Below are 22143 nucleotides of genomic sequence, written 5' to 3'. Positions count from 1 at the left end.
AAGAAGTTAAGGAAGGCAAAATAGCTCACTAAACAATGACTGCTGTTCGTTCAGAACACTGATTAAAATGAATACCTGTTTCATCACTAAGTTGTTGAATCTGTATACACAATTGTTAAATGGTTTTCACAATAATTTAATGAAATGTTGCTTATATTTTTATCAGCTATGTAGGACCAGTTACTTATATCTATGTTTCTGGGCCTGCTTTCGTTCGGCTGTTAAGAGCAAATCTGTTTTAACAGGTGACTTGACATTTTATGTATACATTCTCTAATTCATAAAATGTTTTCTTAGACTATCTGATCTCGACCTATTTTTATGCAAAGTACCACCAATTTATTGTTACATCAAGTACTTAACTACTGTATTTTCAGGGCTGAACGCTTTAGCTATTGATTATACTAAACTCTTTTCATTACAAAATAAAATTTTCCTGTATTGAAGACTTCTGAATCTGAACCCAGATCCCTGATTTCTACTGATGGTATTTTTATGAAATTAAGAAGGGAGGTAAAGCACAGCTGAAAATAAAGCCTTTTAGTGCCTATATGGTATTTTAATTATTAATATGCTAGAAAACACTTCTGTTGATAGGGCTTTGAATATATGAAGCTACTTGAAAAAAGTAATCCATTTTATTACACCACTAGATGTCCATCTACTGTTGGATTGAAGACAGAAGTTTTTGCATAGTTAAAAGGCCAGAAATTGAACAAATACATTCTTAGTTTGGCTCTGATTTAGTTACAAGTGTGGCTGAAGGTACCTTGGTTCATTTTGGTTTTGAAGTTTTCTTGACTCAGTCAAAGATTTAGATTTGATTTTTTTTTGCAGACATCCAGTATCCAGACTGGCCAAAACTGTTGGGTCCCCCTGCACCCTGAAGACTAGAGAAATAGCAGTATGAAATACAGAATGACATTACTGTAGTTTTACATTTTTTAATTAAATAACACTCTTTTGGCAGAGATTATTGCAGTCCACTAAAATTTCTTAAATTAGTTTGTTACAAAAAGTACTGTGGTTCTGTAAAAGTAAGGAATTCCTCCTTACACAGTTAAAACACTGATTCTCAACTTTTTAGTAATTTGTGGCATCTGTTTGGAAGCAAGTGGTCATGGTGATATGACTGTGAGCCTAACCATGGAAAGAGGGAAGGAAAGGGAGTAATGTGTGTTGGTAGAAACAATATTCCTCACCTTCCTTGTTAGTAAGTATGCTTCTTTTGGGAATTACATCTACAGATTCTTTCTTCTGACTGTGGTGACTGGGAAAAGAAGCTTAATAATGAAATAAAACTTTATATTAAATAAGTTTGAGTGGAAGACACCAATGACACCATGAGCTATTCCATTAACTAAGATCTTCATGTACTATTTATGCACGTGTACATATATACACAATCACAGTGCTCCGTGGAATTTGGGCAGGTGGGATTCATTGGTCTGTTTTATATACATCAGTTGCAAGACTGGTATCATACCCTTTTAGGAAGAGACCAATCTCACATAGCACTCAAGCTTTGATCACTCTCTCTGATTTGATAGCATGTTCAACACTCCAGATAGCTTGCAGGTGTATCAAAATGGGTTGAATTTCAACTTTCATTTAGGCATGGAAATGCCCATCAGTGTGGAAGGTTTGAAGAAAATTCACAACATTTTGATTTAATTTAAAAGGTCAGCTGAGTGGACTCTGGGGATTTTTCTTGGGAAATCCTTGGGATCACAGTAATGGTCTCTGTGGATCACAAGTAAGCAGGTTTGATAGAAGACTGGGTAGCTTTTCCTCCTACTGCTGCTGCTGATAAAGTTGATCCATAAACATTGCCTTGTAACCATCCTGATTTTTTTGTTTGACATACTTACTCTAATTAAGAGACAATTTTCTGCTTTAATTAAAAGGTTGCTTCTTAATAAAGTGAATTCTTGCAGGATTTCATCAAACCTTCACACTCTTTATTACTGTCTTCCAGGGCAAGCAAGACATTGGATGGTTGAAGATCTTTTTCCTTCATGAACGAACTTCATTACTGTACTGACGACATTCAACTGAATTAATTTTGACCTTTTTGGTAAGAACGTTTTCGTGTCCTCATGCTGTGAAGTTACTTGTGTCTGTGCTTTTTTAAAGTGGATCCTACTATTAGAGCTTCACTTTAGGCTCTCTGCAATGATCTTCTTTAACCTGAGTTCTGAGAAGAATCCTCGTGTTCTCTATTATCATAAATTTGTCAGATCTTTGGTTTAGCAAAAATTTTGCAAATTATTTTTCTTTCCTCTCTGGAAGTCTGTGTGAGAGATGTGCTGCTTGAAGAGCTCTTGTCCTTAGGCAAGTATGAGTGTCATTTGGTAAAAAATAGTATTGTTCTTTAACAGGCATGGTCTTTCCTTTTTCAGGGGCAATAAATAAAATGCTACAACAGGGCTGGACTTCATCCATAAGGTGGCTTGCTTATCTTTCTATGGCAGTGTTAGCATTTGGATAACTAGCTGTGAAAGTGTGAATGGCAACAGTCGATATGACCAAATGTACCTCTAAGCTGCTATCCTGTCTCTGACAAACAAATGCAGCTATAGAAAGAAGAATACAAGAACACCGCAGAAATGTGGTAATATTTGAGGATCAGGGACTCTTAGAGCTAAAATGTGACATCCTTATATTTATTGACCTCTGGTATATTTTATCTTCAATTTGTCAACTCTTCCTTTGTGCTTATCTGAAGTCTTGGCATTCACAACATCCTGTTGCAAAGAGTTCCACAACATAAGGACCCAATACATAAGCCTCCAGTTTTGCTTGCTGTGAATCTGCCACCATCTAGCTTCAGTTGTTGTCGTGTCCTTTCTTTGAAGAGACATTGGCTCCAAGCTGCCTTATAAACATCTGTCATATCATTACTCAGTTGCCTTTTTTCCCTCTAGACCGAATAGTCGTTTTACACTCAGAGGTCTTTCTATACCTTTCATTTAGACCTTTTACCCTGCTCTGTGCTTGGATGAATCTGGGTTATTGCTAGTCTCCGAAATCACTGTTATTAATACTTCAATGAGGACATGGGGATTTGATTGCACAAGAGAAAAAAAGAGCAGGAAGAAGAATACATGGGCTTGAAAGGTCTGAGTTGTCCAGTCAAGTCCTCTTGTAATTAGAGGCAACTGTGCAAACATTGCTGCTTTCTTTCTCATAAGACAACCTTCAATAAACTTAGACTCTTGAATACATCAACATTTCAAAACCAAACTGTGTCACAGGAACAGAAGTAAAAAACAAGGAAAATAAATGTTTAGGTGAGGATGATACAGGTTATGAAACACTAAAGGGAAATGAAAAAAGTAAGGGTGTGTAGTTGTGAATGTTTTATTAACTTGATCTCATCTTTATCTACCAATCAAGAGGGAAGTATTCCAGTTTATGTAAGAGAGCTTAGTAAACTGTTTTTAGGAACATTGCAGAGGTCATTTTGCCAGATGTTCTAATTTCCTTTCTTTTGTATGAAAAGTAGTGATTGCCAGAGGAGGAATTCATATTTCTGTAAAAGGTGGGGGCGTCTTTGAGGATTTTCTTTGCATGTCCTTTGGTTGAAATCCCTCTTATTGTCACCACATACCAAAAATCGGCACAGCAAGGTTTGACTTCAGTAGTTACCTATGTCAAAAGCCAAGAGTTTCTAGATTGTACAGAATGTATACCCATAAATTTTAGAAAACTTTTTCACTGTTAAAGCTGTAGAGGTTCTACTTTTTATATCCTGTTCTGAAATACTCAGACTTTTCAATATATGTAGTAGGACACAAAATTAATCAAATGGAAATTTAGTTTATTAGCTCAATGTATTTTCTTCTAGACAGTGCACATGAGTTCAGATAAAGATCCTAAAGACACAATGAAGATGAATTAGCTGGAATGAAAATGTAATGATGCAAGGGCAGCATGGTAGTGCGCAGGTAAGGGCAGTTGAGTTTTCACATTAAACCGGAGTTTGATCCCCTCACAAATAATCACACAAAAATTGGATTGGGCTCAAATCTAACAACAAAGTAAGCCTGCCTGTTGGTTCTCCCCTCCTCATTTTGCTTCTGTCTGTGAAGTACCTTAATGTTTCCAGCAATGTATGCAAAAAGAAAGCAGGCTCCTGAGAGATGTAGTTAAAAGCTTTGCTATTCATCATAAGAAGATCAATTATATAATAGTTTTCATTTGACCCAGAAAACAATATTGTGTTTTGACTTAATTAAATGCAAGGTCAATCTTTATTCCTTACTTATGAAAGGGTATACAGATACAGTGATTTGTTAGACTGGAATGGGTTTAGTCCTAGGACTTGGTTGTGACTGAACACTTTAATAAGTTGTTTTGTAAAAATATGTTCACTTTGTTAATACAGAGTATTAATTCATCTTTTGCTGGCTTCTGCAAAGCAGATTTAAAGCTCACTCTAATGATATTCATATGATTGCTTCAGTCCTCTGAAATGAAGAGATTGTCTTTTGTCTTCTACTTAAAACAGGTAGCCACTTAAGCCATTAGACTGTTGGCATGGTAGCTTGTCTGTTTTAGAAAGGGTGGGAGTCAGCCCTGCCTAGTTTTTTATAATTTACTTCTCCTCATCCATTCTTTAATTTAAAATTAGCATTCTTGACATGTGATGTAAGCCGGTGTGTAAACAGACGTAAGTGCCTTGCAGCAGTCATTATTTTGTATTAGCTCTGTTTGGGAGGATAAATTACTTCAGTTTGTTTTTATGAAGAATTTTCACCTTCCCTTGTTGATATATCAAGTATGGTTTTCCTAAGGAGTGAGGATTTCTTATCTATACATGATTAAGGCATCACCCCTGTACTGTCGTGTGATGGACGTGCCACAGGACTGTGGTGGTCCAGAAACTTTTCTAGGTATTCTGCAGGTGGATGCAGTTTGAGTGATCCGTCAGGAAGGGCAAGCATTCAGCAGTGTCAGTCCCATACACTAACCAGTGGGCCCCCCAGGTACAGGAGAGAGTAGCAAAGCACTGCAGTATTTGATACTTGAAGTCAGTGGTTCAATAAAAGGCATAGTGCAATAGAAACTGTGCTGCAATGATAATTTAGCCTGCTACAGCCAGTGATAGATGTGATGTGCCTTTGAAATGAAAAGTATAGCTAATGAACCTGTATTTGTCTTTTAGGACAATGGACTGTAAATGGCGATGCATCAAGCTGATGAAAATAAACATCATCACCCTTTCAGGTGAGAAACTTGCCTTACAGCAAACTTTTTTTTTTTTAATCGGGTGTCAGATTTTTTTTAGAAAACTTTACATCTCACTGTAGTGTTGCCAGTTCAAATCTGTTTTGTAGGAAACTGGCATTTAGTGAATGCATTATAGGCCTGCCTCTCCACCTCTGACAGACTATCTTCTAATTTACAGGAAAAGGAAGATGATGTTTTTTCCATTATCCTTTAATTTATCCATGTTTTAGCCATGTTTTTTACACCACCTTCAGTTACTGTGTTTGGAAGGGATGGACTTTTGTCTCTTTCACTGGAAATGAACCAAAAGATCTCTCTACAACCTTGAAATAGTGTGGCCCGTAGAGCCACTCTTACAACAGTTGCCATGTCAGGCAGTCTAAAGTGCAATAGCTTTTCTTTTTCCTTCTAAGGGAAGGGTTTACTGGAGAGGTTGGAATGAAAGCCTCATCTGTACACCAGATCCTTATCTACTGTAAACTGTGGTATTGAAGTCAGTGGTACTTTACTGGTTTTTATCCCAAGGGGTATGTTGGATAGGAAATAAAATGAAAGAAAGCAAAATTGTGACCTGTCTTTCCTGTAACAGCTGATTGCTATAAAACAGAAGAGAACAGAAAGTTGGGTTTGGGACTGTATGATACATAGAAGATGTTTTCTGGGGGGAAAAAAAAAATCACACAGCTGTAGGTTAAAGCATGTTGAAAATAAAATGAAAATTGAAGAGAAAAAGTCAAGATGTAGGGAAGGGACCAGGAAAAGCAATGCACAACTGGAGCTGAAGCTGGCTAAGGATGTGAAAAATAACAAGAAGGATTTCTTTGGGTACATAAGACAGCAAAGGAAAAGAGAGAAACTGTACATCCCTCAGCTCCAATGAGAGAAATGGGAGACCTGGCTGCAACCAACGTGGAGAAGGCTGAAGGTACTCAGCTTTTTTGCCTTGGTCTTCAACAGTAAGTGCTCTAGGCGTGCTCATGAAAGAGAACTTGTCACCAGATGTAGCTGTGCTATATATAGCTGATGAGCACAAGCTTGGCATACTGTATATGTAAGTGAGAAGATACCTAGGAAGACTTATTTTTAATACCACACAAGGTTATGTATTTTTAGTTAAATTAAATTAATTTTTTTCTCCTTAGGACTTAGTCTTGTGCAGCCTCCCCTTTGGTTAATCAGAAGGAGTTTTGTCTTTAGTCATTATCTCTGATCTGGGCAAGAGAGCTTTCAGCATTTTCTTCCAATTTAAGTTTGAGACATCTCAAACATTTCTGCAGCAGGTACAGGCATTTTTCTTACCAAGAACAAGTCCAAATAGATTTGATTACGTAGTTGCTGCTGTCTTCCTTTCATTGAATGGATATGTACTATCTCTTGAGTACAGCATCACCAGGTGGTACCGGGACCCACTTCCATCCTCAACTTTCAGAGGATTCCAAGAGCTCTGCTTTCAGTGTTTGGAAGTAATTAGAGTGCTTTAAAAAGGGGCTGAACAGCAGTTAAATTATCTGTATGTCATTATGTTGGATAATATAGTGTGTAAGATTCTACTACTTTTAACTTTCTTGACACCAGATTAAGTAAAAGCAGTTATATAGAATTCCTTTTGTAACTGAGTTGAACCTAGAACCTTTGAAAGCAAAATTAGAATGTAGAAACATAATCACTCATGTATGAATTCAATTGGTAAATAAAGGCATATGGTAGTCTTAAACTGAAACACTGGCCAGGAAATCTTAGTAGCGCTCAGGGAATAAACACTGGTGCTATATTCATTGTTTTCTTTTGTGTTGTCCTAAGAAAACAGAGGATTCTTTTTGTAGATGATGCTGTAGAGGCCAAATGCTATCACTGACTCCCTGTGCATGTGCAGTATGAGCCAGTGTTTAGTTGTATGTTATCTCAAAGTATTTTTCCTACATAGGTTTTTTTAGTGTGCATGGATTAAAAAAAAAAAAAAAAATGTTGTAGAGGAGGTTGTGCACAATTATTGCTGTATTTATTGGGATAAAAATGATGGGACTTTGAAGGAGGAGAACTCAGCACCTTCAGTGCTACTCTAGACACTCAGATGATATTCCTGCATCTCTCAACGTAGTCCTATGTAATATAGACTAATCATATATCACAAACTTTTCACAGGTATTCTCCAATTAATTGGTGTTCTAGGAGTTTGGGGTTTTTGTTTTCTACATGCCTGATTTTTTTTTTTTTTAAATTTTTATTCTCCTTCTTAATGCTGGAATCTAGCTTTTTTAAACTGAGGTTGGGAAGAGCTGTGCTTTGAGTACTAATTACTCTGAAATGCTACATCTGAAGTTAAGTACACTGTATTAGCAGATATTTGTGGTTTTAACAACTTGGTTCCTTGACTTCCCTCTGTAAAATGAAGCAAAAGCACCTTCATTTTGCAAATATGTTATAGTTCATTTCAGTGTTTAAAGCTTGGTAATGCAGCATTTCCAAAAAAAAAAAAAAAAACAGTGGACACAACTTTTTGAAAAATGCAGTACTTTGAGGGATGCCAAATTATTTTCAAATTGATTTCTCTTCAAGGAGAAATTGAAATTTTGGGCTTTTAATTTGGTTCAGTGTGAAGCCACATCTTAAAGTTCCTTAGTTCCTTGCAAAACTGTTGTTCCTACTAGTATGTTAGTTCTAAAGAACTCTAATATAGTGATACTGTTTCTGAGGATTATTGATGGATGTTTGCATATGCATGAACATTATATCTAATGCATGGTGACCTTCTATCTAGTGCATGGCGAGTGTCACAGAAAGCATTTTTTAAGTTACCTGCCTAAGTACTCTAGACACCTGAGAAAGTGTCAGGTTTCCATAGTTACAGCATTTGCTTCGGTTTGTTCTCACAGTGGGGCAGTATTTAAAATATGCTGTTTAATTGCTTTTTAAACAGCTGTAGTTGAAAAGATGGTTTTAGTAGTTTGCAGTAAGGAAAGATAGAAAAGATGTTGCTTTTTCAGTTTTCCAAGACTTATAGCAATGAGAAAAGCACTGAAAAATTTCAGAGGAGACATTAAAGTGAACAGCATCCTGCTTGATTTCCTATTGCAGGATATTATATATATATATATGTATCTATGTATTGCATCTTGGTGAAAGATTGATTTAAATTTTACTTACTTTCTTTAAAAGACTAGTATAAGCAATGCCTGGAAGTGGCAAGAAAGAGGAGATATACGTCACATCTCTAGCTACAAAATGAGAGTTTTCCAGTTGTTTTCAGCGCAGATAACAAGCAAAAGCCTTGATTCTTTTCTAGCTCATATTTTCCTCTTGTCAAAAGTGGTAGATTCTGGTAAAACTGTGCATGATTTCCGGCATTAAAAATAAGAGGACAATTAGGTTCTTTTAGCCAAGTGATGTTAGCTGAAGTTTTACATCTGTGACGATTGCAGGGTCACAGTTTTTTTCTATGAAGCTTTCATAAAACAAGAGCCTGCAACTTGCCACCACCAGTAAGCTGAGATTGTTAGAATCTGATTTCAAAGGTATGTGTAGCATATTTTAGTGGATAATGTACTGGTGGTTCAAAAACTTCTGTAACATTATATGTAAACTGTTGCCATCAATGTTGAATTCCCCATTTTGTGGTAGTTCAGTGTGAGGTGACTTACAGTATTTTTATTCTAAAGCAAAACTTATTATAACAATAATTTGTTCCAGATGAGATGGGTTTAAGTACTTACTCCTTTGTATAGGATGGTTTCCCACTGAGTATTCCTAGGAGCAGGAGAGTCACATCTGTTACCTTTCGTAAGCGCTTTTGGCTTTGGGAAGCTACTTTCATGAATGAAATGTTTGTGTTTAGTTTGCTTAATATCCTTTACCAAATGAGTCAGTGAAGCACAGATGGGTAAGGTTGATATTCTTAGCCTTTGTGCTGTTCACATTTGTCTACTTTCCAGTCAAAGGAACTGGCAAGAAAATGATGAATTACCTGTATGGTCCTCTGGGTATATTTTGTTGGCCTATTTTACAAGACCTGTCAGAAGGCTTTGGTTTCCTGCTTTAATTTTTTTTTTTTAATTGATCACCTTTGTATTCGTTTTTATAAGCAAACAAACTTGATCCTCGGTACTGACATGGTACTATGTGCCTTATGCAAAGTAGGTCTGAAGCCAGGAGTGATAGGAGAGACGGAAGAATGATAGCACATGTATCTCCTGCTCCTTAAGGACTTTCTGATTTGGGAAAAGTACTTCTCAGACCAAGGATCTCTTTGGACCTCCTTTACTCTCTTTTAACAAATCCCTTAGTAGGAGGCAAACTCACCTTGCTGTGAAATATATAAAAATATATAAGTATACATATTACTGATTAGGGTCCCAAATTATCACATGGGGTCCCCTTCCACCCTTCTTTTATTCACGCCGAAGAGCAATATGGTTAGGAGTTTGAAAGCAAAGTTGTTCTGGGTCAGAATGAGTCATTGCTAGGTAAGAACTTGTTTAACAAGTTTAAGAGACTTTTCAGCTTCACAGCTCCTTTTGTGGGGTTTGATTTTCAAATTATTTCCTCCATCTGGGATGAAAGGGGAAATATAACATTCTGCCTGACTTCTTTCCTGAGGAAACAAAACCAGGAGAAAAGTCTAAAACCATGGTCCTGAGTGCAGTACTGTACGTATTTTAATGACTACATGGGATAGTCTCATTGAATTCATATGCTTAAAGACAAACTTTAACTTCAGCTGTGTATATCAATTAAGTTAGGGTGTGATTAATACAGAGCTATTTACAGAGTGTGCAAAGTGAAGTGAAAGCTTGTCAGGCTCTCAGAATAGCCAGCTCTAGTCTTAGGTAGATGTGATAAGTATTCAGGTTAGATTTTCTGTTCAACTAATTGGGTTTTAAACTGTTTTATTTTGTTCTGTAATAAAGATTAGCTTCCGAGGGGGTAGAGAAAATGGCTTTTCACTGAAGATTTCCCAAAAGAAAAGTAGTGGGGGTTCAAGCAGGCAACAGAGCAATTTCAGAGGTTTTGTTATCTGAATCTTGAGGAATTTTTAGTTCTGATACCTGACAGGCAGCCAGGCCAACATCACTTGTCTATCTGCTTTATTTGCTCCTTGAGAAGGAGAGGCTACAAAGCAATGGGAGAAGCGCAGGCTGGTCATGCTAAGCTAGAGGAAGGTGGGTAGATTAAGCAGGTTTTTAAATGATGCTGGGAGTTTGCATCCTGATCCTGAGGGACTATAAATACATACTCAATAAATTCAACGCAGTTGACTTCAGGAGGGACTACAGGGGTATGGTTACTTTAGTTATGGAGACATCATAATTAACTGGGCTCTCTGATAGATACTTTGGTTTTGAGGGATCCTCTTGACTGAAGAGAGAAACTATAATTTGATTTTACTTTCATGGTAGGTTAAGAACTTTTTGAGGCTGTGAGGATGCCAAGAGTCCATTTTCTAGATTTTATTAATATGTACTCATTGCAATTTATGCTGTTTAAGCCAGCAGGGAGATACAAGTATGAATGATAATGAATGTTTAAGGCTTACGGAACAGTAGCATGCCAATTATAAAGCTTAACTCAGAAAAGAAAAATAGACAATAAACTTATAAAAGGTGCACCAAATACTGAAATGGAAAATAGTTATGTCCATTCTTTAAAATCAAGTCAACAAGTGTAAACATCCATCCCACTAGCTTGCAGGCAGGCAGACACCAAATCTAATAGTAAATGAAATTGACTTTCAATATCAGTCAGTTTTTCCATTTAACACTGGGTGTAGACGCCTAATGGGCTGGTTGTGTGCTTGTATGTACGTGTGTCTGTATGTGGGGATATTCCTACCCTTGTGGCCACATCCTTTCGAGCTGTGGCTGCTTGCCTTTCTAAATTAAACTACTCTTTGGAACATCTTGAACCTCATGTTGACCACATTGGCCTCCTAAGTCAGGTAAGTCACCCAGGGTTTCCCTTCTTGAGTCAGTGTCTGACCATGTGATTGTACCTGGAAACATTAGGAAATTCTTTGAGAAACCTGCTGCAAGTAAAGCTGCAACTTGAGACATTTCAGTGTTAACAAAACGATAATGTAATTGTAGGAAAAAATGTGGCTGTAGAGAGGAGATAACTGATAAAAAGATTTATTAATTTACAGAAAGAGCTGGCACCTAGAAAATATTTTACATTGTTTTTACAGGGACATTTATCCTTCTTCTTGTATGAATATGTCTCGGTGGTTCAAGTTTAGTATGTGGACATATGAGGAGAGTGGTGAGGTGGGTGGGTGGGATGGATTTCTCCTGGTTTTACTGTTTGGTGAAATCAGGAAGTTCCACAGATGAAATCCAGACTTTAAATTTGCATTAGTGAGCGAAAAGGGGGTGGCAGAGGAAAGGAATAACTAACTGGTGCTGAAGCTGTCTGTCTGCTACACACCAGGGCTTGGGCTTTTTCTGAAGACTTCAGAAGGAATGAAATCAGCATGTAAAAATGGAGGAAATCTAACTGGAGTTCTTCATTAGGTAGGAGAAAGCTACATGATCACATTCATTTTCACTGGTAGAAATGGGATTTGAAGTTGTCATAAGAAAGATTGTGTTCATTCTCTTCGTATATACAAATTGAAGAGGGAAAATGTCCCCAAACCAGGGTGTGCAGGGAAATCCTGCGTGCAACATGGTTATAAATTATAGGTGAAAAACAGACGTTGCCTCAAAATCTCCACACTTTTAATAGTGTGCTTAAGAAGTCTGTTAACTGTGTATTTTGCTCTGGCAGCAAACATCTACAAAATGTCTTTCTTTTAGCTGTGTAAAACATTGAAGCAGCTTAAAATGAAATTGGGACCTTAGTTGGTTAAAAAAGAAAAAAAAAAATAGATGCAAGCAATATTTTTGAAGCATTTACAGAAGTCAGGAGTACTGCTGATCTTTTTCTGCCTTGGGAGTTACTGTATACATATTGGTGGGTTTCTGGGAACAAATAAGGAAAAATGCTGGCAGTAAAATAAGCTTTAAAATAGTATCCTTTTAGACTGTTTTCTAAGGGCTTTTAATATTTTTCATGCTGTTGTCTCCTAAAATAGCATTAAAGTGGAAAGAAGTCTTAGGTTTTTGAGAGTTGCTGTCTTAGCATCTTACATAGATTATGCTTATGTATATTTCTATAAACAACTACACATCTGCATCTATAAGTAACTTATGCTAGGACCTGCATATACTGTTTTATGTTCAAATAAGTTTTGGAATTAACATATTGGTAGCTTAATATGCAGAATTATTAATGCTCTGTAACACTGCATGTTTCTGAGTGAGATTATTTAGGTTTTGATCTGCAGTATCTGTAAGCTGTATGACCCGAGTTTTCCATTAAATTACTTCTTTCGTTTTACGTTAGCAAACAATGAACAATACATGTAGAAGGCATAAAGTGCCCCTCTTTATGCAGCTTGTAGTGCATTATTGGAATTTCCAATGTGAAGACAGGGAAAAATAAATGCTACAAGTAGGGAAACTAGTCAGCACACGTTTTTAAATTGCAGTGTCGCTGTGTATTTAAAGAAGCTGCCTGATGTCAATAGAGGCTACTAAAGGGAAAAATAAAGAGCAAGTGGGAAATATGTTCCCATCTGCACTCACTGTTTAGAAAGAGTAGGAGAGATTTTGCAGGTGTAGGGTATCTGACCCTATTACCACGGAACATTCTTGAATCATGAGGCTGAAAGAAGTTGAAGGAGGCACAGAGACTACAGCTGTTAAGAGGTATGGAAATAGTTGCATAGCTCAACAGTGACTGATTATTGTGTATGATATAACAGTAAGAGCTAGACTTTGGTATGAAATTCTGATGTTTACATTACTGAGCAAAGTTTAGCCCCTTGCTAAAACAGCAACTATATTTTGCTCATTTGACTGTGGGCAACCACATACACCCCAGAATCATGGTGATATTGGTGCCCTTGAGTTTTTCACAAACTCAGTGTTTTACTCTAAAAATCTCCAGCACTATAACTAGAGGTTTTGGAAGCACTGGTAGTATGTTACTTATCTACCTTTGAATATGTATGTTTCTAGCTGCATCGAGGGATCTGTGTTCAATTTATTAAAACCAGATAGTTCAGGACACTTACTGCTCCTCTGGCACTATAACTATGTTATCAAAGTAGGTACTGCGTAATACAGTAATGGAAGTTAGTAGTTGTGATGATATTTTAATGTTATTAAAAATAAAAATAATGTCTCGGTATTAAGTTTTTGCTTATTAACTTCTAAAAGAGGCTGACATTGTGAGGCATAGTAGTGAAAATAGATAACTGGAAATCAAATCTCTGTCAAAGTGATCAAGGAGAACTCCTAAGATGTTGAGTAACTGTCAGGAATATATGCAGAAAAATTAATTAAATCCAAGACAAAATTTATTTGTGAAGATGCCATTTAAGATGGCTGCAGAACATTTTTATTTGCTATAGTTTCATATAAAACATAGCACAGTTTCCATAGTAAGTGCTTGTTAAAGAAAACTGTGATGTGCAGAGGCGTGAAGAAGGTTTCCACAATGCACAAACAGCAGCATTGCCACCTTTTTAAGGACCTCATAGTACCTGGAACCCCTTTTCTTGTATAGGGATCCCAGTTACATCTGGAATCTGTTTCTGCCGTACTGATAATAGTAAAGAGTGCCCATATGTGATACATGTCTTAAAATATAGGAAATGTGGCTTTTTTCTTCCAGCAGGAAAAGGTTCCAAAGAACCCTTCAAGAGCTACAATGAGGCTTGATGTGGTAATACTTGGAAATGAAGTTTTGCCGTTGTCTGAGCATAGAATATAGTCAAGCAGATTTCTGTTCATTGCTTTTTGTTGTTTACAAAACTTAGGGTAATATTATGTACTGTTACCCTAAGAACTTGGAAGTGAACCCTGTGCTATGATGTTAGACCAGCTGTAACCTTTCCACTAAATTATCTTTGCAGATCCAAGGTACAGTTTTCAAACCAGTGTAATGAATTGTTAGCAGCAGCATTTGACCATCAACCTGTATTTTCAGAGATACTTGGCTTGCTTTTTCAATAGAACGTAAGTGATGTTTGCAATATGATAAACAATCTAATTGGTTTGTGATTTTAATACAAAACTATAGCTGGCTTCAAAAGAGATGAGAATAATTTATGGAAGTATGGTCTTCACCTAGAAGCAACCTGGAAGCCTTTAAACCAGTCTGTGTGGAAGGGAGAAGATTCCTACATTCCTTAACTTTCCTTTTATGCTATTTCCTTAAGCTAATGCCCATTATCAAAGATACAGGATTGGGCAGGATGGACCTTTATTCTGAACACTAAACTTTTTTGGTGACTAGTGGCAAAGGGAAGTTTAATAGAAGTGACAGAAATAAAGAGGAGCCATCTGCGTGTACTGGTAGATACCCTGCCCCTCGCACATACTTTCAAGATACTGAAAAGACTAATATATGGATCAACCTGTTATGCTGCAGCCATCACTTGGATATCTTCTCCCACTATACTGGTTCAGTTCCACATCCTTCTGCGAGAGGAATTTCCTGTGTCTGAGACTGCTTGATTCTTAGAAGCATGCTCCTGGGATCCAAGAAGCATACTCAGGAAGCCTTCCAGTTGCTGGAAGGACAAACTAGTTTTTTTGTCTCTATCTGATTGCTTCTGTGTGTCTTCACATAAATTTCCTTCTCTGTTACTTGTAAGTTTAGGCAATTTCATGTGAATGTAATTATTAGGCATTAAGCAATAGCAGACACATGCTGGAGAAATTTGTGTGCAAATCATCTCCAAAATGAAATTGTAGACTGATTGTTCTCATCTGAGTTCCAGAAGCCCTGAAACACTTTTTTTTTTTTTTTTTTTTTTTTTTTTCGAGTGGGGTGAATGGGGGCAGGGAGAATGACAAACCAGGATCCTGGGCTTTGCTCATGTCAAACCCAAGCCTGGAGTATAAGTGGCTCAAGCTATCTTTCTCTTCTGATCTTAGCATCTGCCAGGATCACCCAACAGGTTCAGAAGATGTCATGAGACAGTGACAGAGACGTGAGCAGTGTTTGGCTTATTCTATATCACTGGTAGTTTAACAGTGCTTTCTATAAAATTTTGGTAATAAACAGGTGGTGACGCATAAAAGTCAGTAGCCATGCATCTTTCACAACAATATACGTCTAACTTAGGCAGTATGTGAATATGAGATTCTCAGGGTAGCCCCAGTGGGATGTATTTTTCAGTCACTGAGCTTGTAAGCATAGTATTTTAGTTATGTCATGTTGCTGGATTTTACCTCAGCCTCCTCAGTGACTCATTCCTCAGTATAATTTCTGCAGAATCCTTGTTGCTAACAGGTGTGTTCTGGAAGCCTGAGGAAGAGACTATACGCAGTGTTGAACAACATTACCTCTGACATGCACATCCACGCAAAAGCAGTCCGGCATGGACAGCAGCTCTGTCAAGCTCTTGGTTCCCCTAGAATGGGAAGAGATATGCTCTCAGTAGGCAGAGGACCAGCTACAAAGGGCTGATGAGAAGGCTGGCTTTGGCTGGCTGAAATGCAGTGGGGACATCTCTTGCTTGTCTGTTTTAAATACTTGAATAACCAAAGGCTGTAGAATAAATAAGCACTATACCCCATTTTCCTCATCCTGTCTTCTGGACATACCCAGCCAACCTGCTTCTGTGCTACTCATGTCACCATGCAGAAACTTTGGCCTTTATATTCATAAATTTTACCATTAATCTTTTCTTCTACCTGCTGACATCACCATTGTGCTATACAGCTCAGTTCTGACCTGAAACAGAATGAGAGGGTGGAACTAGGAGGAAAGCAGGTGGAGCTAGTCAGAACAGAAAGATAACTTGAGCAGCTCCAAGGAAAAATATTATCTGAAATGTTTTCATATTCATGCTTTTTTGCATGCTTGGCCTCCAAGGCTCTGGTTTATTGTTTCTATTTATTCTTTAAGCTATTTAGTGTACGTGTGTTCTAGAATTGAAAGTTTTTCAAAAGTGTTTTGTTCTCACTTGCTTGGTGTACTTAAGCTCAGCTTGGCTAAATTTACTGCTTTCTTGCTGAGAGATTTTCATTCCCATTTCCCATAGCATTGTGTTGTGGTACTTTCATATAGCAAGAGTCTTCATTACAGGCCAACCAGCATATTTAATTTGTAAATGAGTGCTTATTCTTATCTGTGCCTGTTGTATATAGACACCACCACCAAATTTCTTTTAAATACGTGTGTGGGTGAGGAATTTCAAGGCTAGAGGGGAATCTTAGAGGCATAACTCCCATTAATCTTACAGTGTGAATAGCTTGCTTGTATTAATAGTTGAATTTTGGATCGTAGTAAGTATAGCTGTGTGAATCAGAACAAAGCATGATTGTGTGAGAGCAGAGCAGTGAGCAGTTCATTTTGGTTATATGCTGTACATCAGTGTCAAAATCTTAACATCTGTGTTCAGAGTCTCTGTGTTAAAAGCTGAGGAAAGAAAATATGAATGTAAAGTGCTGCTTTAAATTGCATACAGCTAGAAAAACCTCCATGTTGTTCATAAAATGCACTTGCTGATTTCTCTAATGATTAAATATATCTTTCTGAGGAAATTATGCATGTATTCCTTACTGTCTTTGTGTTTTGTTTTGTTTTTTTTTCTTTCCTAGGGAGGTTTTCAAAATGGATGACTGGAAACCACTTCTTGTTCTTCTGTTTTTTTCCACCTTCTGCACTGTAGATGCACAGCAGACTGGTAATACACTGAGTAAATTATTCTTCAAGTTGATAGCAAAACTAACTTTTTCGATTGATTACAGTTTATTCTTTGTATAACTAGGAATAACATGGTATATTTTTATGAAACAGATATTTAAACTAAGATAGGAGTGTTTTCCTAAAAAAGTGCAAAATTAAAGGCAACAGCCTAGTAAAATTTGTTTTGTTCATATGTGTTGAGGTTCTCTATTTTCAAAAGCGATTAAAAACTCTCACAATTGTAAGACCACCAAGAGTGAGATAAGTCACGTGATTTAGTGTTTTTATTTTGCTAGTCAAGTCTTCTGGAAAATCTACTTGAGAAAGTATTCTGTAGAACTGCAGAATGTTTAGTGCATGACTGTTGGGTAGGGAAGTATTACAATAACTGCTTCTTACTTGCCCTACTAGTATGATATGCTTCTGAAAGGTGTGGAAACACGAGTTTATTATTTACTACAAGTAGATGTGGTTAGCTTTGTTTAAGTTGGTGTCTTTTTTTTTTTCCCCTTAGATGATAAATATTTCATAATGTATGCTTGCAGAATTAAGTTCAAAGTGCATGAGTAACTTTTCCTTTGGACTCACTTGACAGCAGATCAATGCATTCTTCTGGTTGTGGTTCACATATGGAAGTGTGTACAACAATTACCATATGCATTTACTACGAATGGGTTCTGAGCAGGCTGTGTATGGAAATAGTGTCGGTGTGAATTTCAGCATCTTTAATTTGCCTAAGAATGGTGTTGCAGAAGGACATAGCCTCTGACCCTCTGTGTGATGAACACGGGAAAAGAAGGAACTAGTGGGTGCTGAGAATTTACCAGGATAGGTGGAAGGATTTTTTTGCAAAATGCCAGTAGGTCCTTGTCAAGGGTTAGATTGTGGGGTGGCAATCAAACCCTGGCAGATGTGTTGTTAACCTCCTCTCCCCCCCACTTCCCCCTTTTGCCCCTCCCTCTCCTCCCTTCCCACTAAGGACAGGTGATCGGGAGGGAAAGAAGGACAGAGAGAAGAGAGTTGGAAAAAATTAAAGATGTTTTACTAATGCTACTAATAAGAATAGAGAAAATAATACAAAATATACAAAACCAATCTGGAAAGTCTCAGCAACTGCAGAGCCAGCACCCAAAGTCCTGGATTAGACTCTGTAGCCAACCAGAGCTTGATTCAGTCTCTCACTAGGCCTCAGTTCACAGGGACAACCAGCAAGGTCCTCTCCTAATGTCAGCCATGAGGAAAAAAGGGACGAGATCCTCGTGATCTCCCACTTTTATATGAAGTATTCACATGAATGGAATGTTATACACATTGGTCAGTTTCTTGGTCACCAGTTTCTCGTTGCCCTTCTTGTGAGATGTCCATCCATGCTTATCCATAAGTTTGCATTCGATTGCTAGGTTTACCAAAACATGTGTCTGGTTCTCCAGGAAAATGCAGCTAATATGAAGGCTTTAGCTGACAGGCAAAATTCAATAAAAGAGAAACTTGGTTTTTAACAGAACCAGGACAGTCCTGAATTCTGATAAGTGATCAGGAGACAAAATTACTCTTCCATTAGATTACACATCCCATAGGAAAATGGGAAAGTTACAAAGTGTTTCTTCAGTCTGCAGGAAGGCTTCTATGGCAGATGTCATGTTCCTGGTAGCTGGATCCTGCAAGGCTTCTTGTACGCAATGGTCAATGGCTTTGATACTGATGTGCCATACACCATGTTCTTGTTGAATACTTACTATAACAAGAATATCTTACAGAAATTCAGTTACAAAGTAGGATGCACCAAAACTGGGCAGAACCTCCAGTTTGTTCTAGAGTATCACTTTGTAGCAAGTGCTGGTAGCCAAAAGGAAGAAGGCATTCCTCAAATTGCTGTGGTAATTACAAATTGATAGGCTGAAGATAATGTTCAAAACCCAGCCGCACCAATCAAGGCATCACATTGTATGCCATAGGTGTTAAAGGTTCTACTTTGTCTGAGCTTTGAGAAATACCTAGTGAGCCAGCTGATAAGCACGTCTATGAAGTAGAAGATTTTGCTTTTCTGGAGGGACACTCTCACAGTATTCTACAGATGCCTGTACTACACTAGAGGAGATAGCTGGACTGGTCACCCACATGATATGTCCTGCGAGAGTTGTTTTCTTCCCAGCTTTATTTTTTTCTTGTTCATAGATGAAGTACATGGAATTGCATTGTGTTGCCAAAATACAGGTTTTAACTTTTTTCATTTTCCATACATTGCGAACTAGCTTTCAATAATATTGGCTCATAACCGTGATAAATTTGGAGTACCCATCTACCTTGAAAATACTCAAATAATGGTGAGAGATGGAAAAAGTGTAGAGAGGAAGGGGAAGGCAGAAACAGGTGACACAGTTGTAATGTATTTCATAAATGATGTACAGTCAGTTCTTCCTTGACCATGAGAAAAGCTAGAGAAGAAGCTGTAGTAATTCTTTCTTCTATATGGTCTTCATTGAGCAGCTTGTGAAAAGCCTCATTGGCAGATGTTGTCTTTTAAGTGGATACTTCAACAAGTATTGGCCAGGAAGACTTTCAGCAGGTGAAGAACTTCCTTTCCACTTTGGTTTCATGTCTTCCTGTTTGTCTTGATGCAATCCAAGTTGGGCTGGCACAATACAGTGATGAGTTCTACCACAAATTCATGCTGCATCAGTATTTATTGAAAAGTGATGTTTTGGAGCAGATTGAGAATTTGCCTTATAGAAGTGGAGAAACATACAGAGGGAGAGCTCTGGGTTTTTTCAGCAGAGTGATGTTTCACTGAACCTGCTGGTAGCAGAGCTAAAGGCTGTGTCCCACAGGTTCTCATTGTTGGTCGAGAATTCAGTAATGAAGTTGAATTGCCTGCCAGGAAACTGAGCAACAGAGGTATCTCCCTCTGTGTTGTTTGAATTGGTGTCCAGAATACAGCTGAGCTTCAAGAAACAGCCAGCAAGCCTGTATATCTGGGGTAACTTTTGCTTTGCAGTTGAAAGTCAGAAGGTAAGAAGTTGTCCTTATACTTGTGCAATTTGAGTTTCTCATGCTGTGTGTGTAATTAGGTTCTAGAAAAGCGGTCCTGGTTTTGATGTTGTTTACATCAACATTACTGTCATGTAACGTGCTTGAAAGCGATGGGGCTAATTTTTGGTTAGTTTGCAGTTCATGATGATTTTCGTGTTCTTTTTAACACATTCCAGTGTCTATTGAAATCAGTGAGGTGTAACTGTTAAAATATGAAGGCAAACCTATGCTGGGTGCTCTCTGTAAGCTGAGCCTTAATATGCTGCAAAAAAAATCAGGGTCAGATTCACAGAATCTATGAAGTACATTCAATTTCATCTCATTAGAGCTGGCGGAGCCTTTTTTAGAAAACGTTTTGATGTCATTGAACGGTTGAACAGAGAATTATTTCTTGATTAAGCTGTGCTTTTGATAACTCTTAATTCCTTCTCCAGCAAAACATTTTCTGTGATATGGAAGCCTCATGTCAGAAGCTTTGTGACCTTGATCCAAGTGTGCCAGCAGGTACAATTTATCACCAGAGCAAAACCAACAGCCTGAGTAGCTTCTAATTCACTGACAATCCAAAACAACTTCTCAGGTGGCTGTGAGGGAAGAACAGAGTGCAAATGGCTGGCACCTGTGCTTCTGTAGAGGTGCTACATGGACAAAATATTTACCACCCTTGGCTGCATGGTGGCAATACTTGCCTATGCACATTTTGTTGTAATTAACCTGTACTAACCAAGAGGAGTGGGGCAGTGGTCTGAGGGGTTTGCTGCAGTGGAATTGCCTGTTCTGACTGACAGAAAAATTTATCTCTTTTTTTTTTTGTAGAAAATGGCAATAGGAGAGTTTGTATTTAACCACAGAACAACTTCCCTAATATTCTGCCTTGTCCTGATAGCTGTCGGTCTTCAGGAGAGTGAGAAAAGCACCTGTCTAGCAGACTTTCCTGTGGTGTGGGCAAGGGGCCAGTTAAGGTATTGTGTTTATTTCAGGGATTTCTTTTACTGTGAAAATCTGCTCTTCAGTACTGATAGGGATTTAGATTTCATGTTTTGTTGTAGCACCATCTTGTGTATTGCCTTGAAGACGAACCTTTTTTGTAGCAACCTTTTCTGATTATCCCACCAGTTATCCCATGGTATGACCTACATTCATCTTATCTTCCTTATGTCTACTCTGCTTTTAGTGAGTTCCAGTGTGAATGTTGCAGATACTGTGTTTCTGCTGGACGAATCCAGCAAAATTGGGTCACACAACTTCCAGCTGGTTAGGCCTTTTCTGTTAAAAATTCTTGATGCCCTGGATATTGGTCCAAGTAATGTAATAGTTGGGTTAGTGCCATACAGTAATGAGCTAGAGTTCACTCTGGGCATGTTCAAGGGTAGATTGGAAATCCTGAATTACTTGGAGAACTCAAGAAAGAGGCAGCAGGAAAAAACAGAGTACAGCACATTGCTGTGGTGGTCACTGATGGCGAGTCCTTGGATGATTACACTGAACCAGCATCTAAACTAAGATGTAAAGGTGTTAACTGTCTATGCTGTGGGCATCCAGAACATCAGAGAGTAGCAAACTTGATAAAATGGCAACTTATCCCCCAAGGAAACATGTCACCACCATGAAGGTTTTTCTACAGCTGTCAAATATTGGGTGGAAAAATAAAGTAAAGGGCTTTGTAATGAAATTGTGACAAAAATGATTGTAGTCCCATTACAGTTGATAAGTTTGAAAAAAGTTTTGTGATGTTTAAGTGATGACTGACCCAAATATTATCAAAGGAAGAACTGCCCTGCTTAGAACCAGGTTCGGGGGTCAGGCTCAGGCATTGGAGGTCACAGTCAGAGGTCACAGTTAGGGGTTGCATGGCCTGTGTATAGTGCATGGATCATCTGGTATTGCGTACCTGCAATTCCAAAATGTGAAGTGGCTCATAAAAGCAGTAGTTAATGCCTCAGTGGTTAGGGTGAAAAGAGTTCACTTTGTTTCCATCTGTAGCTCCAAGTGGGAAATGTATTTCTCACTTAATACTCCTCCAAGTCTCCAACTAGAGAAGCAGTATTGAACTTGAAGCCTCTGTCAGGCCAGCCCTTCACAGCAAGAGCTTGGAGCTTTGCCAGGCAGAGATCTGGTGTGAACTAGGATGGTTGTGCG

General features: G+C 37.9%; 1 protein-coding gene and 1 pseudogene across 8 annotated transcripts in view; both read left to right on the top strand.

Moving 5' to 3' along the window:
- The window catches only part of LOC136097740 (collagen alpha-4(VI) chain-like), a 67402-nt gene that overhangs the window by 3713 nt on the left and 41546 nt on the right, over window positions 1-22143 (top strand). For 4 of the 8 annotated variants that reach the window (XM_071804897.1, XM_071804898.1, XM_071804892.1 and 1 more), the window contains exons 2-5: window positions 1979-2077; window positions 3851-3950; window positions 5171-5232; window positions 16887-16972. In XM_071804897.1, the coding sequence (XP_071660998.1) occupies window positions 5186-5232; window positions 16887-16972 (133 nt within the window). In that variant the 5' untranslated portion in view covers window positions 1979-2077; window positions 3851-3950; window positions 5171-5185. Of the gene's footprint in view, window positions 1-164; window positions 246-1978; window positions 2078-3850; window positions 3951-5170; window positions 5233-11655; window positions 11739-14188; window positions 14292-16886; window positions 16973-22143 lie in introns of those variants that run through there. The other 4 variants (XM_071804895.1, XM_071804893.1, XM_071804894.1 and 1 more) reach the window with 4 other exon arrangements.
- LOC139827470 (collagen alpha-4(VI) chain-like) lies at window positions 18654-19955 on the top strand (annotated as a pseudogene).

The sequence above is a fragment of the Patagioenas fasciata genome, chromosome 2 (genome assembly GCF_037038585.1).
Source record: "Patagioenas fasciata isolate bPatFas1 chromosome 2, bPatFas1.hap1, whole genome shotgun sequence".
Lineage (NCBI taxonomy): Eukaryota > Metazoa > Chordata > Aves > Columbiformes > Columbidae > Patagioenas > Patagioenas fasciata.
This window is presented reverse-complemented; position numbering and strand designations above follow the sequence as displayed.